The sequence below is a fragment of the Diabrotica undecimpunctata genome, chromosome 5, assembly GCF_040954645.1.
Source record: "Diabrotica undecimpunctata isolate CICGRU chromosome 5, icDiaUnde3, whole genome shotgun sequence".
NCBI lineage: Eukaryota > Metazoa > Arthropoda > Insecta > Coleoptera > Chrysomelidae > Diabrotica > Diabrotica undecimpunctata.
In genome coordinates this window covers 97267649-97290079 of record NC_092807.1, presented here as the reverse complement: position 1 = coordinate 97290079, position 22431 = coordinate 97267649, and the positions used below count along the sequence as shown (strand labels likewise).

At 34.4% G+C, this 22431-nt stretch overlaps 1 protein-coding gene across 1 annotated transcript in view; it reads right to left on the bottom strand.

Moving 5' to 3' along the window:
• Window positions 1-5232: 5232 nt before the first annotated feature.
• The window catches only part of LOC140441521 (venom protease-like), a 40501-nt gene continuing 23302 nt past the window's right edge, over window positions 5233-22431 (bottom strand). The window contains exons 6-7 of the mRNA XM_072532299.1: window positions 11429-11640; window positions 5233-5731 (exon numbers count right to left, since the gene is read on the bottom strand). Coding sequence (XP_072388400.1) covers window positions 5531-5731; window positions 11429-11640 — 413 coding nt within the window. The 3' untranslated portion in view covers window positions 5233-5530. The remainder of the gene's footprint in view (window positions 5732-11428; window positions 11641-22431) is intronic.

Below are 22431 nucleotides of genomic sequence, written 5' to 3'. Positions count from 1 at the left end.
ATAAATTTTTTTTAAGATAAGCCTAATTCCAAATTTTTAGCAAAATCAAAATGGCTGTAGCCAATGCGGATGAATCAATCGCAAGTAAAATAAAAAGAAATCACAAAAACGAGTGGATGACGGAAGAGATACTTGAGCTAATGGAGCAGCGCCGACAGTACAAAATACATCAGAACCAACGTAAATACAATGAAACTCAACGTACGATAAGAGCAAAAATTAAAACCGCAAAGTAAATCTGGATGAAAGAGCATTGTGAAGAATTAGAATCACTACAAGAAAAGGGGGACAGCTTTGGACTACACAAAAAGGTTAAAGAAATTTCGAATATATACAAGAAACACCACGAGACAAACCTGAAAAATGATCAAGGCGACTACGTACATACCCAGGAAGAACTAGATAAAATCTGGACAGATTATGCTTCGTCCCTCTTTGCAGACGACAGACCGAATCTGCCAACTACTAACCTATCTACAGAAACTTTGTCCGGTCCTCCGATTATTCGCGCCGAGGTGGAGTACGCTATAAAAATAGCAAAACTGGGCAAGGCCCCTGGACCGGATGGCATTACTACGGAAGCCCTAAAACTGTTAGATGATGACAACATCGACACCCTGGTAACAATCTTCAATGCCATATATGACACCGGCCACATTCCAACGGATTGGCTTTGTTCAACCTTCATAATGATCCCTAAATCACAAAGAGCGACAAGGTGCAAGGACCACAGACTGATTAGCTTGATGAGTCATTAACTTAAAATATTTCTTCGCATACTCCACACAAGAATGTTCAGAAAACTAGAAGAGCTGAGTGGCGAGACACAATTTGGTTTCAAGAAGGGACTCGGGGCGCGCGAAGCATCATTCTGCTTGAATACCCTGGTACAAAACTGTATGGACCAACGAAAATATATAGTCATCACATTCCTCGACTACGAAAAAGCTTTTGACACCGTAAACCACGATGAAATAATAAAAATGCTACACAATGCTGATATTGATGAGAAAGATATAAGAGTTATCCAGAATCTCTATTGGAATCAAAAGGCACGTGTGAGGCTGAACAAATCAACAAACACAGAGGAATTCGAAATTTTACGAGGGGTGCGACAGGGGTGTATTTTGTCTCCTATGCTGTTCAACCTCTATGTGGAGAATGTTTTTGCAGAGGCACTTGAAGGCACTGATTGTGGTATAAAGGTCAACGGGTACCCGATAAATAACATTCGTTACGCTGACGACACCGCAATAATCTCAGATAACGAACATGATATGCAGTTGAGACTAAATAAAATAAACACCACAGGAAAAACATATGGCCTGAAGATAAATGCTGGAAAAACAAAATGCATGACAATAAGAAAGGGCGCATTTTTCAGAGTACAACTGCACGTAGATAATGCTCCAATCGAGCAAGTGAAAACAGTCAAATACTTGGGAATGATGGTGAATGACCAATGGGATCCTCAACAAGAAATAAAATGCCGTACCGAACAAGCAAGACAAGCTTTTCTTAAATTTAAACCGCTACTTTGTAACCGCAATCTTTCCTTCAATCTCCGTTACAGAATGGTTATGTGCTATGTATGGTCCATATTGTTATACGGCATGGAGACATGGACGTTGAAAATATCTTCCATTAACAAGTTGGAAGCCTTCGAAATGTGGACCTTGCAAAGAATGTTCCGCATACCATGGACAGATAGGGCGAGAAACGAGGAAGTCCTAAGAAGAGCAAATACTGAGAGAGAATTGCTCAGCTTGATCAAGGCACGAAAGATTGGATACCTGGGCCACATCCTGAGAGGGGAAAAATACGCAATCCCTCAACTAATTATCCAAGGAAAGATTGAGGGCAAGAGAGGAGTAGGTCGCAAACAAATGTCGTGGCTGCGAAATATAAAGAACTGGACAGGCGTAACTAACACTGGCGAACTTTTGCATGCCGCAAAAGACAGACGTCTGACCTTAAGATAATTCGCCAACGCACTATAGGTGCACGGCACCATAAGAAGAAGAAGCAAAATCGATTCAGTTATAAAAAATTTAGAGGTATTGACCTCTTTTCCTCCACAGTGACTGGAGTAAAAGTGTTGAAAATGTGTTCCGAGTACGACAGTGAATCTCTTGACTCCGAAGTCGGTGAAGAACAAAGTGGCAATTTGCGCTTCATAGAGGCTTTATCTAATCAAAAAGTTTTATTTGATAAATCGCAGTTGCCAATAAAAAATAAGGAAATTTCCTTAATTAAAATGCATCAATCATACCAAACGATTTATGGCAAAAGTGTTAATGTAAAACAATTGAAAAAAAAAAAGATTCAAAATATGAAAAACGAATTGAAAAAGAAAACAGATATGAAAGCAACTGGAAATAAAAAAAATATTTTGAAAGATTGGGAAAAAATTGCTGGACATTATAGATAAAGATGAGAAAAACCAAACATTGCATAAAATTCCTGGAGCGGCGACAACGGGATTGAAGCCATTGGAAAATGTAGAAATGCAAAAACCAGCGAAGACAAGGCACGTTTTAATCAGACCTCCTCCCTTTCCTCTTATATTACACCATCACAAGCAAAAAGAAATAAGCTGGAAGGGCAAGAAACAGATGAGACTAAAAAATTATGCACAACAGATCTACAAAGACTGGTTCTTCTTGAGCAGTTAAAATTTACGCGCATGCAGATCGAGCGAGAATAACTTTTATTGAACAAGCTACGTCAAAGTCTACCCGAAACCCAAGGTCACGAAAGCGAAGGTCCCGAAATTTCAACTTCTTTATATTTAGATAAAATATATACAATGTTATAAATTATGAAATATGATATATTTTTTAAGGTACACACCCTGTACCCTGTTTTCTGTTATAGTATTCGTCTCCATGCTCAGATGGTTTCGGAATTCTTATATGTGTACAATCAACAGCACCAAATGCACAAGCAAACTGATACTTAGCACTCCACTCTTGTTGTGCTTCAGCAATGTTATTTAAAGGAAAACGTAACCAAATATGTGATTTTTGAATTATTTTAGTCAAAACAAATTTCACAGTTTTATTCACTGTTGTTCGATGAACACCTTCATCCTTGCCAACTCCAATTTAAAATCCAGGATCACTTAAAAATCGAAGAAATATCTGCATTTTTTGTCTGGGATTTAATGCTCCTCCTCTTGTTTCTCCAGTGTCTTCAAGGAAATTTTCTGCTAACTTCTTCTTCTTCTCGTGCCACTCCTAGCGGAGATTGGAAATCATCATGGCCGCTGCGACTTTGTTAGCAGCGCGCCTAAAAAGTTCAATCGAACTACACCCGAACCATTCACGTAGATTACGAAGCCACGATATTTTTCTTCTTCCCACACTTCTTTTGGCCTTATTTTTGCCCTGCATGATATTTCTTAAAAGTTCGTACTTTTCACCTCTCACAATGTGCCCCAAGTATTCCATCTTTCTAGTTTTTATCTCATTTAGAATTTCGCATCTTTTGTCTAAAGTTTGGAATACTTGCGTGTTAGTGACGCGGTCCATCCATGATATTCTGAGAATGCGCCTATAGCACCACATCTCGAAAGCTTCGATGTTTTTTGTGGTCAACTGTTTTAGTGTCCAAGCCTCTACTCCATAAAACAGGGTAGAAAAGACATAACACCGCAGCATTCGTATTCGTAACTTTATATTGATATCACGATTGCAAAAGAGTTTGCGCATTCTATTAAAGACTGATCTAGCGATTTCTATTCTACATCTAATCTCTTTTGTTTGATCAGTATCGTCTGTGATCCAAGCACCTAGATATTTATAACAGGACACACGCTCAATCGTTGTATTGTCTATTACAAGATTAGCTCTGATGTTTTGCTAACTACTCCACATTAATTCTCGAAAAACGATATAAATTATGATATTCCTCATCCCGAGACTCACTTCGTTGGGAATAATATTTTCGACGTCTGATGTTCATAAAGTGAGCCATTTTTAAACGTGTTCGATTGAAGTTCTATACAAGACTAATTTTTAAGCTGCACATTACCTGGCTTGAAAAATTCAAAGTTGTTACTTTAAAATTTCAGTAAATGCTGTATTTTATTCGCATCTAAATAAGCTTTTACCACAAAAAGACAGAACATACTTAAAGCAAACAGAATAAACTTATGTTTAAGCTACGACTTAATATTATTCACAAAAATGTTAGCTTTTGCCACGAAAAAGGTACTTTAAGTGCATACTACAATTTTATTTACACTGCCCACTATGTACAATTTAATAAAATACAACAAATTATAATAAACCAAAGATTCCGCAACGTTATAGAATCGAGTAAAGCTTATTCAGGGGCACATATAGCAAGTGACCAGAACCTGTTTTAGAAGACATACAACTTAAATGAAAGAAAATAAAAAAAGCCACAGAAACACCTTAAATTACTCTAAAAAGATTAAAAGAAACTGATCTCTACTAACAGGCCAAAGAACAAAAACACAAGAGAGTTCAGAAAACAGAAAGACTAGGACAACGTAATGCTACAGAAAAATCGAAAGAGTGAAAGAAAATCCTGAGAAACATTATGCAACAACAACTGGAGGGCGATACATCCAATAAAAGCAAACAATGACAAAGAGAAGTAATAAAGTTATTGATATCGTAAAGAAGAAAATAAAAAAATAAAAACGAACAACACTACAGAAGCTTAAATAATACAATCAAACAAAAAAATCAAAGAAGCGAAGGAGTTGTGGCTATCAGAAAAATATTTAAAAATAAAAAGGTTAGAAAAACGACATGACAGCTTCAACATATACTTGAAAATTAAAGAAATAGCTGGCAGATACAAAAAAGATGTATTGGACAACATAATGGACAATTTAAATAATAATTAAAAGTGAAGAGAAAATACATAGATGGGAAGAATACATAAAAGAGCTATTTGAAGAAGATGAAAGAATTGAGATCATAGAACCAAGAAGCAGAAATGGATATTATATAATTACCAAAGGGGAAATTTAAAAAGCTCGAAATTGTATAAAAGATTGTTAAAGCCATGGTACCGGATGAAATACATACAGAAGTCTTAAGACTACTAACAGAGAATCACATTGATATACTAGTAGAATTATTTAATGAAATTTACTATATCGAAAAAATTCCAAAAGAATGAAAAGAATATCACACTACAAATTTATACCAATATTAGAAAGTTGGTGCGACAAATTGGCAATGATTTAACAGATACAATAAATCAGAAACTACAATGAAGAAAACCTCAGTGGGTTGAATATGTAATGATGAAGAAGCTTCATCATACTTGGAACAAAGAAATCAATTTAGCTAGGAAGGAGTGAAGCGTAGAGGAGGAGTAATTGGAGGGAGAGAAAGACATTGAGACTAAGACTGTCTGTATACACGTAATGTCATTCAATACTTTGTTTTCTTAAAACGATCAGAAAGTAAAATTTTATTAACAATACTTTAATTGTACAAAATATTATATCAAAATAATTTTAAAAACCATGCCACTCTGGTGTGATTTACGGATGCGCCATTTTGTATTCCTCGGGCCACACAATACTCTCAATCCAGTCAACGTAATAAGAAACCCTGGTGTATATGGATGGACTGTTAGTGATACCGCATGCTTTACCAAACGATGTGATTCCAACTATTCTAAAACCTTTTCCATTACCATATTTGTAGTCATTTTTGACTTGAAGAGGTCCTCCTGAATCTCCCTAAAAATATAAAAGACTTTAGATAAATATAATTAGCGGTTAATATATTAACGAAAGTGAGGACAAAATATAAAGAAAAGAATAAGACCTTTTTACCATACAGAATACAACAAACACAACGGTATTCAACCACTATAACGAATCAAAAATGAAACGAGTATTTTGGCCAGAAAACACAGGGGACACTAGAATCTTCAATGCAAAGAAAGAAAAAGGAGTTAAAGAGGAAAGGTTTAAAGTAGAAGCGTTGAAGAACTCTGAGATAGCTAAGAGATTCGAGAAAAGTCTCGAAAGCAAGCTGGAAGGCTGCACGGATGTTATAGTTGAAGATATTAACACCTATTGGAGGCAGTATAGAGCCATATTGGAAGAAGTGGCAACTGAAGTTATCGGAAAGCAAAAACGTAAAAAATTAAGGCCAGACTGGTACGATGAGGAATGCGCACAAGCAATGCAAAGAAAAAATCAGGCATATAGAAGAATCCAAGGGCGAAAAACGAGACAAACAGGAAGAGTATAGGCAGCTGAGATGAGAGAAAAAAACAAATACTTAAAAAAAGAAGAAAGAGCATATAGAGAGCCAACTAAAAGAACTAGATAACTATAAGGCACAAGCAAATACGCGAAAGTTCTACAAAAAAATTATCCAGAAGAGGAAAGAATTCAAACCTAATTTTTCAATCGTTAGAAATAGAACAGGGGAGATCATTGGTGATCAGGACCAGATACTAAAAAGAAGGGCAGAAAACTTCGAGGATAGGCTAAATATAAGAGGTGAGACAGGGCTTCACGAATCAGAAATCCAACTCGAGGACATTGACGACGAAAGAGAGAATGATAACATACCAACAGAGGTAGAAGTCATACAAGCTATACAAAAATTGCAAGAAAATAAAGCTCCTGGAACAGATGGCATTCCTTCAGAACTTTTAAAGCATGGCAAAAAAACCTGACATACTATATATGTAGACTTGTAGAACTGATCTGGAAGCAAAAAAAGACTGGAATGTAGGTATAATTTTACCTATCCACAAGAAAGGAGATCAAACAATATGTGACAACTACAGAGGAATAACCCTCCTAAACGTAACATACAAAATATTGCATATATTCTTTACTACCGACTATCGGGATATTGTGAAGATATAATAGGTAAATATCAGTGTGGGTTTCGTAAAGAAAGATCAACGACCGATCAAATATTCCTTCTAAGGCAAGCTCTGGCAAAAACATATGACTATGGCATTGATAGTCATCACCTGTTCGTTGATTTTAGATGTGCCTGTGATAGTGTTGAAAGAAACGCACTGTACAAGGCCATGATAGAATTCAGCATACCAGTACACTTAGTAAAATTGGTGAAAGCGACCCACTCAAGAGTCGGATGTAAAGTTAGAGTGCAGAACGGTGTTTCCAGAACGTTCCAGTCTCAGATAGAACTTAGACAAAGAGACAGCCTATCATGCTTTCTATTCAATATTGCACTAGAGAAAGCAATAAGAGAATCTGGAATAACAACCAGAGGAACTATTATCAATGGCAGCGTACAATTACTAGCGTACGCCGATGACATCGACATTATTGCAAGAAGGAAGGCGGACGTGGTCGAATCATTCAAGGTGCTTGAAGCAGCAACAAAAAGAATGGGACTAGAGGTTAACACTACTACTACCAAGGATTTCCACAGTTTTCACTGTCTTCCTTCACTCAACCGTTTTCTCCAATTTTCCCTGTCATTCCAGTCTCCATCTCGCAGGGTTCTTTTCTCCATAGCCTCATCGATTTCATCTCTGAATGACCTTCGGGGTCTTTCTCTCTTTCTTCTTCCAATCAGGCTCCATTCTGTGATTTTGTTTATCCAGCGTCCTCTGTCCGCTCTTCTGACGTGGCCGTACCAGGATAGTCTCTTCTCCTCTATATAGTCGATTATGTCTGATTGCACTCCCATTCTCCGCTTAATCTCTGCGTTTTCAATTCTGTCTCTTTTTGTAAGTCTACAGCTTCTCCTCAGGAACTCCATTTCTACTGCTCTTATTCTACCTCTATTTCTCTTGTTTATTGTCCAGTTTTCGGACCCATATGTCAGGATACTTCTTGTCAGGGTGTTATATATTCTCTTTTTTGTCTTTATCGTAATGTTCTTATCCCACAACACTGAGTTTAGTTGTCTTATACAGTTTCTTGTTTGTCTCAGTCTGTTGTTTATATCTTCTTCTGTTGTTCCCTGGTTCGATATTATGGTTCCTAAATACTTGAATTTATCTGTTCCATTTATTTGTCTTCCCTCGTCTATCTCTAGGTTTCTCATATCCTTGTTTTCTGTTGTTAGGTATTCGGTTTTCTCTAAGTTTATTTCCATTCCGTTGTTTTTATATTCTTCTTCTAGTTTTCTGAGCATAAAGCTGAGATCTTCTTCATCTTGTGCGATGACTACTTGATCGTCGGCAAAACTTAAGGTGTATAGGTATTCGTCTCTTACTGGTATGCCCATTCCTTCGCACTTTCTCCTCCATGGTTTGAGTGTCTTTTCCAAGAATATTTTAAACAGAGTAGGGGACGTAGCACAGCCTTGTAGAAGTCCTTTTGTCGTCTTAAATGGATTGTAGGCTTTATTTCCACATTTAATAGCTACTTTGTTTTCTTTGTATAGTGCTTTAACTGCTTTTATTAGTCTTTGTCGGATTCCGAGATCATTCATTGCTTCCCATAATTTGACTCTAGGTATTGAGTCATATGCTTTCTTTAGATCAACAAAGGCCAGATGGACCGGTCTACCTTTTGCCATTTTCTTCTCTATCAGTTGTTCTAATGTGTACGTATGATCTAGGCATGATTTTCCTACTGTGAACCCTGCTTGGTCTTCTCCAATTTTTCCTATTATTTCAGTTTCTAGTTTTTCTTTAATAATTTTCCCGTAAAGTCTACCTACCGACGATATTATACTAATTCCTCTATAGTTTTCACATTTTTTCCTGTTTCCTTTCTTATGTATGGATGTGATGTATGCTTGTGTCCATTCCGCAGGTATTTCTTCTCCATTTAGTCCTCTTTCGAACATTCTATGTAGCATGCGGAATAACTTTTCCGTTCCGTTTTTAATTAGTTCGTTTGGTATTCCTCCGGGTCCTTTGGCTTTTTTGTTCTTCAATGTCTTGATTGCTCTCTTAACTTCTGCCAGGCTTATTTCTATCTGGTCGTATGCCCCATTTCCTGCATGTTCTATATTCTCTTCCTGAAATTGGGGACGGTTTTCTGTAAGTAGTTCTACGTAGTATTCTTGCCACTCGTTTTCACTAATTTTGCCGATCTGGGTTTTCTCTGTCTTATTTCGTTGAAGTGCTTTTAATATTCGCCATGATTCTGAATTTCTCGTTCCTCCGATATGTCGTTCTATCTCTGTGCATGCTTGTTCCCATCGTTCGTTCTTTTCATTTGTTACTCTTTTCTTTACCTCTCTGTTTTTCGCTCTATATAGGTCTAAGTCTTCCTGTTTTTTGGTGTTTAGGTATTTTATGTGTAGTTTTTTCTTTTCTTTTATGCATTTCAATGTGTCTTCCCTTAATTTGATATTCTGATGGGTGTTCCTTTGGTCGTCTTCTCCAAGAGCTTCTAAGGCCGCTGAAATCAGGCAGGTTTTTATGTGTTCATGCATTTCATCTAACGTGTCATATCTGAATTCTTCTAGTTTTTGGTCTAGTCTTCTTTTGTATAAATCTTTTATTGATTCTTCCTGCAATAGATGTAATTTGAGCCTCTTTTCGTTTATTGTCGTTCCCGTTGTAACAATCGATGTATGTTTTTGTTTTGTCCAGATATAGGGGAATTCCATCCATGCCACCACAAGTTTGTGATCTGTTCCACACTCTGCCCCTCTTTTCACTCTGATGTCTTTCACTTTGATGGAGCTTTTGTGGTTCATGATAATGTAGTCAATAATGGATCTTAGTTTTCTTGTCTCTTGAGTCCATGTGTACTTACGTATATTTTTGTGTTTATAAAATCCGTTCATAATTTTCAAATCATTTACTTCACATAGTTCTATCAATCTTTCTCCATTGTCGTTAATTGTGTCTTCTTCAAATGGACCAACTGTTCTGTCATTGTCTTTTCTTCCGACTCTTCCATTTAGATCCCCCACTATTATTATTTCTTGTTTAGGTTTTCTCTTATCCATTTGTTCTTGAAGTTGTTCGATAAATCGTTCTTTCTCATTGGCTGGACTGTCTTCCGTTGGACCGTATGTTGCTAGTATTATAATTTCTCTGCCATACATTTTGATTTTCAGTTTGGCAATTCTCTCGGTTATGGGTTCCCAATCGTCTATAGATTTTTCCCATTTCTTCTTTAGTAGAATTCCAACTCCAGCTTTTGCGCTAGACGTTAACACTAGTAAGACGAAGTATATGTAAGTATCAAATTATATACAAGCAGCACAACCCGAAGATCTAACGATCGGAACATATAATTTCGAAGAAGTAAGAGAGTTTATATATCTAGGCTCACAAATTAATCAGAATAATTCCGTAAGTGCAGAAATTAACAGACGGCTATATCTGGCACATAGAGCATATTATGTATTAAAAAAAATTTAACAACAAACCTAATTACAAAAAGAACGAAACTAGTGGTATACAGAACTCTTATCAAGCCCATCCTCACCTACGCGTCGGAAACATGGACGGTGACAAAGAGCGATGAAGAAAGTTTAAGATGCTTTGAACGTAAAATCCTCCGGAATATCTATGGAGAACTACAGGAGGGCGGATTATGGCGTAGACGCTATAATTGTGAACTTTACCGCCTGTATGACAAATCTGATATTATTGGGTCCATCAAAATAAACCGGCTGCGGTGGTTAGGTCACATAGAGAGAATGAATGAGATGGAGCCGCCAAAACATATTTATAACCAAAGAATAGATATAGTGAGAAGGAGAGGCAGACCCAGAGCACGATTTAAGGATCAGGTGGAGGAAGACTTGAAAATGTTGGGAGTACGAAACTGGAAAGCCAAGGCGAAGAATAGGAAAGAATGGAGACTTATCCTTAAGCAGGCCAAGACCCACCATGGGTTGTGGAGTCAATGATGATTATGATATTTACGAAAGTGATAACAAAATGTCAAGAAAAGAAAAATGCCTTTTTAGAATACAGAATACAATCAACACAACGGTAAACACCACAAACGAATCAGAAATGAAACGAATACATTAGTTAGATAAAGTTTAGTACTTAATTAAAAGACTTTTTCATTTATTTCTTTTACATTTTTTATGTTAGAATTTGTTTTTTAATTTAAAGTTATACTTTTCGATTAGTTATTTTTCTTTCGTCAACTTATCAACGCTTATGGGTAAGATGACGAAGATTGCATATTTAAAAAAAAAAATTATAATACAAAAATGTGTTTAGCTATAGCTATATTTTGTAGGTTGATTACTGTGACTACTAGAATTCAAAATATCAATAAATAAATATTTTTAATTCGGAAAAAGAAGAAAGAAGAAATCCAAATTAATAATTTGGATATTAGCCTTAAGTTTGCCAACTTACCCCCCTTTTCCCTACAAATTACAACAAATTTATGGCACTACAGAAGTAAGAAATTGTTGGAATAATATTCTAAAGATTTTTAATCTGTCTAAAAATATTTTATTATCACAAATCGTCTTTTATTAGAGGTATACAAAGTACTTACTTCACATGTATCTACTCCTATTTCTCCTCCAGCACAGATCATCGTATCACCATCAACGCCGTGTGATAGAAACGATTTTTTTACGTCGTTATATAATAGGTTGCATGTCTCTGTATCCACTTCATTTAAACGAACTTTAAGCAAAAAGCGACTTTGCTCATCAGCAAATCCTACTTTACCCCATCCAGAAGCCGTCATATTATGATATGAATCTAAAATAAAACATACTCTAACACTATTGGTCAACGAATTCTCTGAAGTAATTGCATATTTAATCATAGAACAATTCGAATAACAAAAACAAACGAGGTAACAAATTGTCTTGCTGGGAGTAACAAATAAGTAAATTACATTTCTTTTTATTCTTCTTCTTTTTATGTCGTTCCATCATTTTCGTGGTCTTCCTACTGATCGTCTTCCTATTGGGAGACCCGGATCTCTAGCCGTCTTGACTAAAATTGGTGCAAGGTCCTTATCCGTAAAATGTTCTTCTTCTTCTTCCTCTTTATAAGCCATTCTGCTTATTCATTAGCGGATTAATACCTCTATGGAAGGTTGTCTCCTCCGTTCTGCTTATGTGGTTATTTCATTCTTTTTTATTTTGTATCCATTCATTTATACACTGTACATTACATTTTCTTCTAATATCTGCACTTCTCTTTAGATCTCTCAACGTATTTCCGGTAATTTTCCTCAGTACTCTCATCTCTGCTGTTTCCAGTAGCCTTTCTGTTGTGGCTGTGTCGGGTCTTGTTTCTGAGGCATATGTCATTATTGGTCTTACACTGGCTTTATAAATTCTTGACTTACATCTCAGTGTTAATGTGTCTGTTTCACCATATAGTGTTATTAAGGTATCCTGCAAGTCTATTTGCTTTTTGTACGTGATCTCTCACTTCTATATCCAGGTCTCCATAGTGTAATTCCCAGGTAGTTTATTTTCATTACTTGTTCAATACTGATGCCATCTGGTTGGTTCTTTGCTGACTACTATTATTTTATTTTTCTGAGATGAGATTGCTATATTAAATTCTTTTATCTGTGGACCAGTCTTTGCAGACTATCTTCATCTTGAGCTATCAATATTGCGTCGTCTGCGTAACAGACTATTTTTATTTCTTTGTTTCTCACTCTGTATCCTCTTCCTTTCTCTTTTGTTAATGCTTTTGATGATTTCATTCATGATCAAATTGAAGAGCATGGGGCTTAATGAATCCCCTTGTCTTATTCCAATGCTTATTTCTAAAGGTTGTGTATAATATTTCTAAAGGTTGTGTAAGTTGTCCATCTATTTTGACTTCCATTTTGTGGTTTTGGAAGATGTTTTCGATAGTTTTTGTAGTATTTAGGGGAACTTCTGTATTATGCAGAAGATGGATTACATGTTTAAGTGTTACTTTGTTAAACGCTTTCTTTAGGTTAATCAGACACAGAATTCAGAGGATGCAGTCAAAGAAGATCTAGAGAAAATGGGAGTGCGACAATGGGAATTACTGGCACAGGACCGACAAACATGGAAGGCAATAGTAAACGAGGCAAAGACTCACGAAAAGTTGTAGCGCCATTGATGATGATGATATTCTTTCAGAGGTATATTTACATTCTTGTACTTGGTGTAAAAAATTTTTGTGTACTAACATTGCGACTCCTTCTTTGGCTCTGGTTTCTTCGCAATACCACTGTAAATCATCAGGTAGTCACCGAGCATAATTTGACTCTTTCTCTTTTACTTTGTCTCTTGTAGTGCACATTTCATTGTCCTCTTTCTCGCTTAAGTCGTCGTAATAAAATCATTCCTGTTCCGAGGCATAATCCTGTTTCTATGAGCTGTATGGTTTTAAAGTCTATCAGTGGGGTGCTAACCTGGCTGTAGACCCCCTCCTCCTTTATCCGGGCGTGTAACCGGCAACAGTTATGTCGGGCTTCTCGATCCACCCAACAAGGTTGGGTGGGCGGAGTTAAAAAAAAGTTCGTAAAATGTTTAAGACCAAAATAGAAGGATTCCGATGGTTTTATGTTAGAAGTTTAGATTTTACATAAATGGCTATAACTGCTGGTTCTTTTGTTTTCACTTCTTGTGAATGGCTGCAGTCTGTCGAACAAGATCTTTTACTAAAAGTATCGGCATTGTAATGTTAAGTAGTCTTTAAATGCTTATTCTTTGTTATGATAAAGTGCTACAATTATGCTTCCTTTGAGCCATCGAAGACTAAATTCCTGCAGTGATCAAATTCTCTACATCTTCAACATCTCAGAACGAGTGTGCGGCTTTTATTTACAGATTTCTTTACACTTTTGTCAACTTTGTCACAAAGATCACCAAGTTTATTATAGCTATGGTAAAACTTCTAGAAACGTTTTTGATTGCTTAATGCTCTAGTGCATAGGCCAATATATGTCCTAACGTTTTATCACTAGTGTGATGTTGGTGCTAAAATAATTTAGCTCAGGCTCAGCAGATAGGAAAAGAGATCTTCTTTTTTTATTCGTTGACAAATATAACATATTGTTTCAATGAGATACGTTTATTAATAAATCAATATGATTTTACAATCTTTATGTAGGTCATTGTTTTTTCTCAAAACATTTTCTTCGTTGTCATTAAATTTAAGGGTCTAATAAACAGCGGTCAAGCGTGTGTAGAATAACTAAAATAAACATTAAATTTTTTTGTAAGGGTTTATTTAAGACTATTCCTGTTCCCACTACAAGGAAAACGAGTGCATCTATTCTTAGGAACTACTGTATTGCGGTAATCTTCTTAGCCGTAAAATATTTGCTTTTAACTCCTGGAGATATTCACCTAATTTCTGATGCATAGACCTAAGTAACAATGATACACTTGCTACATATATTAATTGAAGACATGAGATGATAAAGGTGCCATGTCCACTTTTTCAGATATTGAGTAATTGAAGGAAACGTGTTTTCACTTATATATTTTTTTAATAAATGTTATAAAAATTACCAATATCTTATTAGATTAGAATCGTTTTGTACTTTTTTATATAATATTTTTTGTTTTTCTAGAATTTAAACTTTTTTAGTAATTTTAATTTTAATGGACATAGCACCTTAATCAACCAACATTTTATGCAGATGTTGGTATAAACTTGAGTAGAGAAAGGTGTTATGTCACCTATGTTGTATTTAAATTTTAAAAAAATAATAAAAAAAAACTATTAAATAATCTGGAAATTAAATTTTATTTGCAGATTAACAAAAGCAAAGTAAGATACATTAAAAATTTATAAACAAAGACACAGAAACATTTAAATTTAACATGAATTACGCTTTTTCTTAGGGTTTTTCAAACATTCTTTTAAAACAATATCATAATACCATTTATACTCTGCTGGAATAAACGTAAGTTGATCTTGTAGATTTGAAATTTTTTCAGAAGTCAAACCACCGCATTTAGGTACCTTTTGTAAAACAACTTGATTACTTTGTACTATCAGTTCTCTTTTTTTTTGTAAGTCAACTTCCATAAATGGAGTAAACGGATCTAAACTAGTTTTGTAAAAGTATTTTCCAAAACAACTTACTCTTAGCCACTTCACTTTATCTCGAAAATTTATTTTTTTCAGAGCAGAGTAGAGTTTCAAAGCAATAAAAAAAAATGTTCCATGTTAAGGCATACACTTTGTTTGGTACTCGCAGATCTAATAATTTCCCGATATTGGTCTGGTTTATAAATATTCTGATGTTTTCTAAGAACCTTTTCTATTCTTCCAAAGTCTCTGTTAGAGTCAAGGTAACTGTGACCAACTTCGGAAAATTTATGGTCAATGATCTTAAACATTTTATTTAATATTAGGTATTGAAAAAGGTTAATAATGGAGAAGTTTTTGTTTTGTTCCCCACATTGATCTGACCAAATTATTAAATGACCAATTTGGGGATTTTCTTCTTTAAGAAGCAGACAAAATCGTAGCAAACAACTTGCTATTTCATTACTTCCCCTATTGGCAATATCCTCAGTCCATCTAAAAAAATAGGACTTATGACCAGAACTGGTTAAACAGTGGACTCCAAAGTTGTATAGCCACATTTGTCTTAAGTAAAAAGATTTTGACGTTGATAGCTTTGGTAAAGTCATCGTTTGTTGAAGATCCATTGTTATGTAAAATTTTTATTTGGAAATTTTTACTGCTTCGCGGTCAACTTTCTGCTGCGCAAAAGCAAGTTGAAGATTATTCGAGTGCTCTAAAGAGTTCTCTCCAGCATCGCATAAACTGCAAGTATCACTTTTTGGTACACCAAAAGATAAGTTAAACCTTGTTTCAAATATATGTCTGTAAAAAGAGGCCTTTACGAAATATTTAGTTTCGAGCTTTTTTGTTTGACAATCCTCTATATACAGTTGATGAAGTCGGTTAATATTTAGTAAAGGGAAAGGTATTTTTTATGTGGGTTTTTAGTCCTAGAATAATGTGATTCTTCTGAAGGAAACTGCTTGATATGATTTTCAATGCAGTTTATTACTTCATCGGATATTTTTTTTGGATTTTTGTGATGCCCTTGCTTATGTGGTGAGGGCATTACCTGGCCAGATTTTAAGTCATTTTGAGCTTTAAAGACTTTTTTTCGTCCAATTCAGTATAAAGAGCAGAAAGCATCTTTACACACTAGTGTATTTTCTTTATCACACGTAATAAAATATTTAAAGCTGTAAGCTTTCGTTTTTATATTTTTACGAGGGCGGTGACGATTAACTTCCTGCATCTTAATACTTTTAAAAATTAAAATATTTTTGGAATTTGTATCTAGCTTATAAAATTTTCTTAGAATTTCTTCTCTGCTTGCTATACTAAACTTCTCAGTACAGTTTAGTCTACAATTTTCTTTGCGCAGTAAATCTGTTTTAATTGTTTTTTCTTCCATCACTTTACCAGTCTTTTGAGAAATATATTCTTTACCTTGTCGTCTTAACCTTGCAGCTTTATTTCGTTTCCAATTATCAGGTTTCCGGACTCTTTTTTTAGTTATTTTTAAAACTGGTTTAACAATTTCTCTTCTACTTATTTCATCGGCAGTAACATGGAATTGCTGGTTATGGACTTCTATAGGTATTTCTCGAGGTATTTTCTCCTGCACTTCGTCAATCCTATCCGGGGTTTCTCTGCTGTTTGTCGAAACCTTAAAAATATCTTATTTATTAAATTTATACTTATTTCTAATTTCTATTTTTATTTCTTAATCTTAACTTTTTTTAGCTTTACCTTTTTAATTTCTTGGTTATCAGAAAACATTTTACGTTTGACTCTATCAACATCCGGATATTTGTTTATGGGACTCGTCGAATAAGAAATATTTGAGTTATCAGAATCCTCTTCTGAATCTTTTTCACTGGAAGGGGAATATTCGCTGCCTGATGTAACACTTTCATCAGTACAATTATCCATATAGTCTAAAAATTTAATTTATGTACATAGGTAGGTACACTTCATCTAATTTAGTTAACGATGTACGTCATCGGCGTCATAGCGTGTGACGTCACATGATACCAACACGAAATATTTAGGGTGTAGGTGTGTTCTTTTTTAGAATCACTTTACCGAGTACACTGGCATTACAGCCACTAGACATATTTTAGTATATACGCGTAGAACTAATATTTAAAAGTTTCTATTAATGTTAACTTAAAGAAATACACAATAATATGTTTCATTTAATTTGTATAAATGCATTATAAAGCGCTTTTATCAAGAACATTTGTTCGGAACACACTGTAACTGTAATTGAACGAAGGTAAAATTTTGGCATAAATTGGTAACACCTATTTGACAGTTGCGGTGTTGACACTTTTTGTACTTTATTATTTTAAATCTTAAAGTGAATACCTCTTGTTTTATATTTTTAACTATTTAATAAAATCTGTTCTTTTTAGAACAAAATTAGTGTGTTTTATTTCAAAAATGTCATGTAAGAATTTAAATAGTCGTTGTAAAGAGTATATTAATAATTATGTGACCTATTTGATTTAAAATGGATTCAGGATTTTTTTATACTTTGGCAACTATGTCAACTTCAATCTCTGACGTATATAATGACGTAAATCGTTATCTAAATGAGATGGACTGTATGTATGTAATAATAACTCAAGTAATGTATATTATATCTATATTTTTTTAAATAAAAAATTGAATTGCAGAAGGGGTAAATTTGTAACGAGTCCGTTACTTAAATAATCGTTTACCTTCTTTTTGTGACTGGAATCTTTTAATTTAATTCTAAATTAAATTCATATTGAAATATTCTTAAACTAAATATTTAAATAACTCCCAGTAAATTTTATTTTCTGAGGTTGGCATTAAACTGCGCCCTCAGTGGTAAAATTCTGAAAGTAAATTCATTCTGCGACGTGTAAAATCTCAACGTGGACTTGTTAATTGGATGTGATCGAAGGAACATCGATCTGAGTAGTGCGGCTGGGAAAGTGCCACTTTTTTCCCGAATTTGGTTTAAGCTTATTTTTATGTGAAGAGCTGTTTATGTTAGAAGAAACCATTTGAGTTATTTTGTTGTTTTGTACGAGGATATTTTCAGTTGGATCACCCTAGCCGGTAAGATAACATTACAAATAAATTATAAGGAAAAATCCTTCACATCATCCGCCATTGTTAGTAAACTTCAGACCTATTTTAATTTCGTCTTTGATAGGTATTTCATATATTTTATACATGTTATATTTCACCTTATTTCATCAAGGAAAAGTTTTATACCTAAATAAATTATAAGTATTAGATTCTATATCTATCTCAAATTTTTATTTCCTTTCAAGAGTTAAAGCGAACAATTATTTATTTCAATTTCATACCGTTTAAACCGGCTAATATTTCTTTTTTTTCCTATTCTATAATATATAAAGATCATGTTTTCCTTTAAAATTATCTATTTAATATATCCATACATTATAAAAACATTGTCATACCATTCGAAGGTCACTATTTACCGAAAACCATTAAGGTTTTTATTTCAATTAAGGTCACTTGCTGACATTTTTTGTATCGCCTTTCAAGATTGATAACCCTTGTGTTTTTACTTACCTTTTGTATGTACAAAAACATGGATTAACACAACTATTCCTTTTAGCCTACTCAAGAATCCAGTTACAAGTCAGGGGAAGAATTTTTTTTAGTTTTGGGGTTATCCTTACTTAGGACAAGGTGAAAAAGTTTCAAGTTGGTTTTTTATGGGAAATTAAGAAGAATTTTAAATTGAATTATTTGTCCAATAGTACCTGATCCAGGGAATACAGGTTTGGTGTCTTGTTACCACCTGAGTCCAGTTCTCCACCGGATCATCTTCGAGGGAAACCTACGGAAACCGGCAGGAAGAACTGACTTATTTTTGTTTATCATTCAATTACTTTAAATAATTTTTGCTATGTCCTCTTCAAGGTTTTAACTTTTGGTTCTATTTTTAATAAAAAAAACTATCCTTAATAATAAATATCTTCAATTTTTTTAAAAAAACATTAATCATTGTAACTTAATTTAATTATTCATTGTCTACCAAGGGATGAGGTTATAACTCTCCCTTGAATTTCTCTTTGTTAGGTTATTGTGTGCACACATATCCCGGAGAATTTTTACTTAAAAACCTAAACAATTTTTGAACGAAAACTAACTATTAGTGAGTAGTATATATTTATATTTATTATTTATACATTATTATTGGATATAATCTTTGTCACAATTTGAAATTTTAAGGGGAATATCAGGGGTAAATTGTTTTATAATTATATTCAGGGATTTTACTGTAAATATAGCTATAGTTAACTGTATATAAGAGGTGGTGGTTTAGTATATAAGCATTTAAAATAGTTTGTACCTAAGTTTGGTAATTATTAAAGGTGTGGTTAAAATTTAATATTTCAATTAGTACCTATCTTTCTTATTTCAGCAATACAAGATATCTCGGAAGAAAACATTTAACTTCCTGGCGCCCAAGCATTCACTAGAGCAACTTTTACTTTTCATCTGTTTATTTCTTGGTGGTTTTCTTGTCATTAGTTCTTATATCATACGGTCTCTGTAGGGCATGCAAATTGGCCGAATCCTTCTTTGAGTGTCAAGTGGTCATTCTCCTGCATAGTCGCTAGCCAACACTTAATTCTGCTATAATTTAACATTCATAGTTACTCTTTATTTATTTCTTCTACATAATTTATTTCTATCTAATCCCTTCCATCTTCTGTTATTCCACATATTAATTCGTTGGTGTATCAAGGTACATTTTAGAGTTTACCCTTTTGCTACACTGGATAGCGTCACCCAGACTCCTCTAGCACAATTTTTGTTACATTAACATATTTTTGTTACATTGGCGAGCCCAACGTGGTGCCTATTTTCAGTTCAGACCGTACATTCTGTAGTATATTTCTCTTTGCAAAATATTCTTTATTATTTCTAATTTGCTCCTGTTGCTCTTTGTTCAATTTTTTTTAACTTCTTTATTTATTTATTTTTCCTTATTAGATTTACATTTATAGGTATACTTGTATTGCTGTAGGTTACTTACATTCATATTTAAACCCTCACCTTTTTAATCTCATTGTGTGCAGTTAACAAGTTATTTTACTATTATTGAACTATAAAATTTAATAATTTAGATATTACTATTTTTATATATATATATATATTAGCCAATATTGGTGGGTTTTTTATATTCAATTATTTGTTAACCATATACTTGTTGAAACCATTGTGTGTTGCTTCAAGGATTCAACTTTAAATATTTAACTTAACTTTACTTAATTCTTTTTAAACACTTAATTATATATAGATATATATTTTTTGGATAACTTTAGTTCCTTGGATTGATTTTGTGGTGTGTTGGTAAATATATATTTATACTTTTTTTTGGAAACTTTAGATTATTCTTCGATTGACTTTGTGGTGTGTTAGTACATTATTTCTTTTGTCTATCCTATCTAGTCATCTATTATTTTTTGTTTTCATAATGTCTGCATTTAAGGTAGAACATTTGTTAGTGAAGGAATTGGATTACGAGTTAAGGATTAGGGACATCAATATTGATGAGTCTTCCAATGTGGATTTAAAACGCAAACTATTGCGTGGAGCTTTAAGGCAAGAAGAAGGAAACAGAAGCTTTCGACAAATTTCTGCCACAAGTATTCCTTTTCTAGAGCAGCAAGAAGAGATTGATGAGACTGTGGATGATTTGGCTAAAAGGATATCCGATTTTAGAGGGACTGTCCAAGATAGCCTATACTCCAGGCTGATATCACGTCTAGCTTATGTCTCAGGCCGTGTTCATTTATTGTCGTGTTCGAATGAGGAGCAGCAATCTTATAAACGCTCAATTTCAATCCGAATTCTTAGCCTAGAGGGTGAACTTGATTCACGAGTAAATCCAATTGCTACTTCAACTCCTATTTCTTCTGTCCAAGCAGCTAACTCATTTCTACACCCCAAACCTGTTCAGGTACATAAATGGGGCATTACATTTTCTGGTGAAGGTCATTATGACCAAGTAATTTCTTTTTTGGATAGGGTGGAATGTCTTCGAGTATCGAGAGGAGTAAGTGAAGATGATCTTTTTGCAGCTTCTGCTGAATTTTTTACAGGCACAGCTTTTACGTGGTTTAGAAACAACCGCAATAATTTTTCTAATTGGTCTCATTTGGCTCAGAAACTTAAATCTGATTTTCTTCCATATTCATTTCAAGATGACCTTCTAGACCAAATCAAAAATCGTAGACAGAAGCCAAATGAGTCTGTTACGATGTTTATTAATAACATTTTGGGTATGTGTAGTCGCCTTGAGACTCCTCTAACAGATTCTGCAAAAATTAAGATTATTCTGAAATGTCTATTGCCTTTTTATCACCAACAATTAGCTTTAGTAGACATCACCAGTATAGCAGACATCACCGAGAAATGTAAACGTTTGGAGGAAACTTTATCTTGGTCTTCTCAACCTCCCACCACTTCCAAACACTCTTCTGACTCTTTCGGTCACCAAAATCCTTTTAGACACCGTTCTTGGCAATCTAAGGGCCCTGAGCGTAATATCTCAGTTGTAAGTTCTGTAGTGTGCTGGAATTGTCGTGAGTCTGGCCATACTTTTTATGATTGCGGCATCCCTCGTACCCGTATTTTCTGCCACGGTTGTGGTAAAGAAAGTACCCTCAAACGCAATTGCTTTAGGTGTTCGGGAAACGAACGATCGGAGGTCCGTCCCCTGAGCGTTTCTCCGTCCACACCCCCATCAGGGAATCAAACCGTTACATCAAACGAAATCACTGGTCCAACCACGTCAAACCACCCAAACCCACCTTCCAGTCGGAAAGGGAAAGGGGTTGTTAAAAAAAAACCAACACACACCACACCAAGTCATTCCAAGAAGTAACTTCTCAATATAATACATTTGATTCGCATAGATTATCTTCCCCAAACATCTTCCCAAATTTTAGTAATAAACATAATAGTAGCAGTGTAGTAGTTCCAGTATCTATACCAGAGTCTACCACAATTCAGGAGGATTCTTTTATTTCTGATTCTTCTTGTTTGCCTATTGCATCCTCTGATTGTGTAGGTAGAGATGATAAGTTTAGTTTAGTACCATTTAAAATTTTTGATCAATCAGATAATAATTGTTTTGATTTGAATTCGTTATAAGTGAGAAAACATAATGATAATAGACCTTATCTTCCTATTAAGATTTTAGGACAATCTTGCTTAGCTCTTTTAGATAGTGGCTCGAACATTTCTGTGATAGGTTCACATTCATTAGCTTTACTGAAAAATGCTGAGGTTTCCATTATGCCCATTTCTTCTCTGCAAGTGTCTACTGCAGACGGTACAGTTCAGTCTATTACAGGCAAATTCGAAACCGAAATCACAGTAGCAGATTTATGTAAGCAAATTACATTCTATATCATTCCTTCAGTTCAGAATTCCATAATTTTAGGTATGGATTTCTTAAATGTTTTTAATAGCACACTAAATTGCTCAAATTTTTCCTTTTCT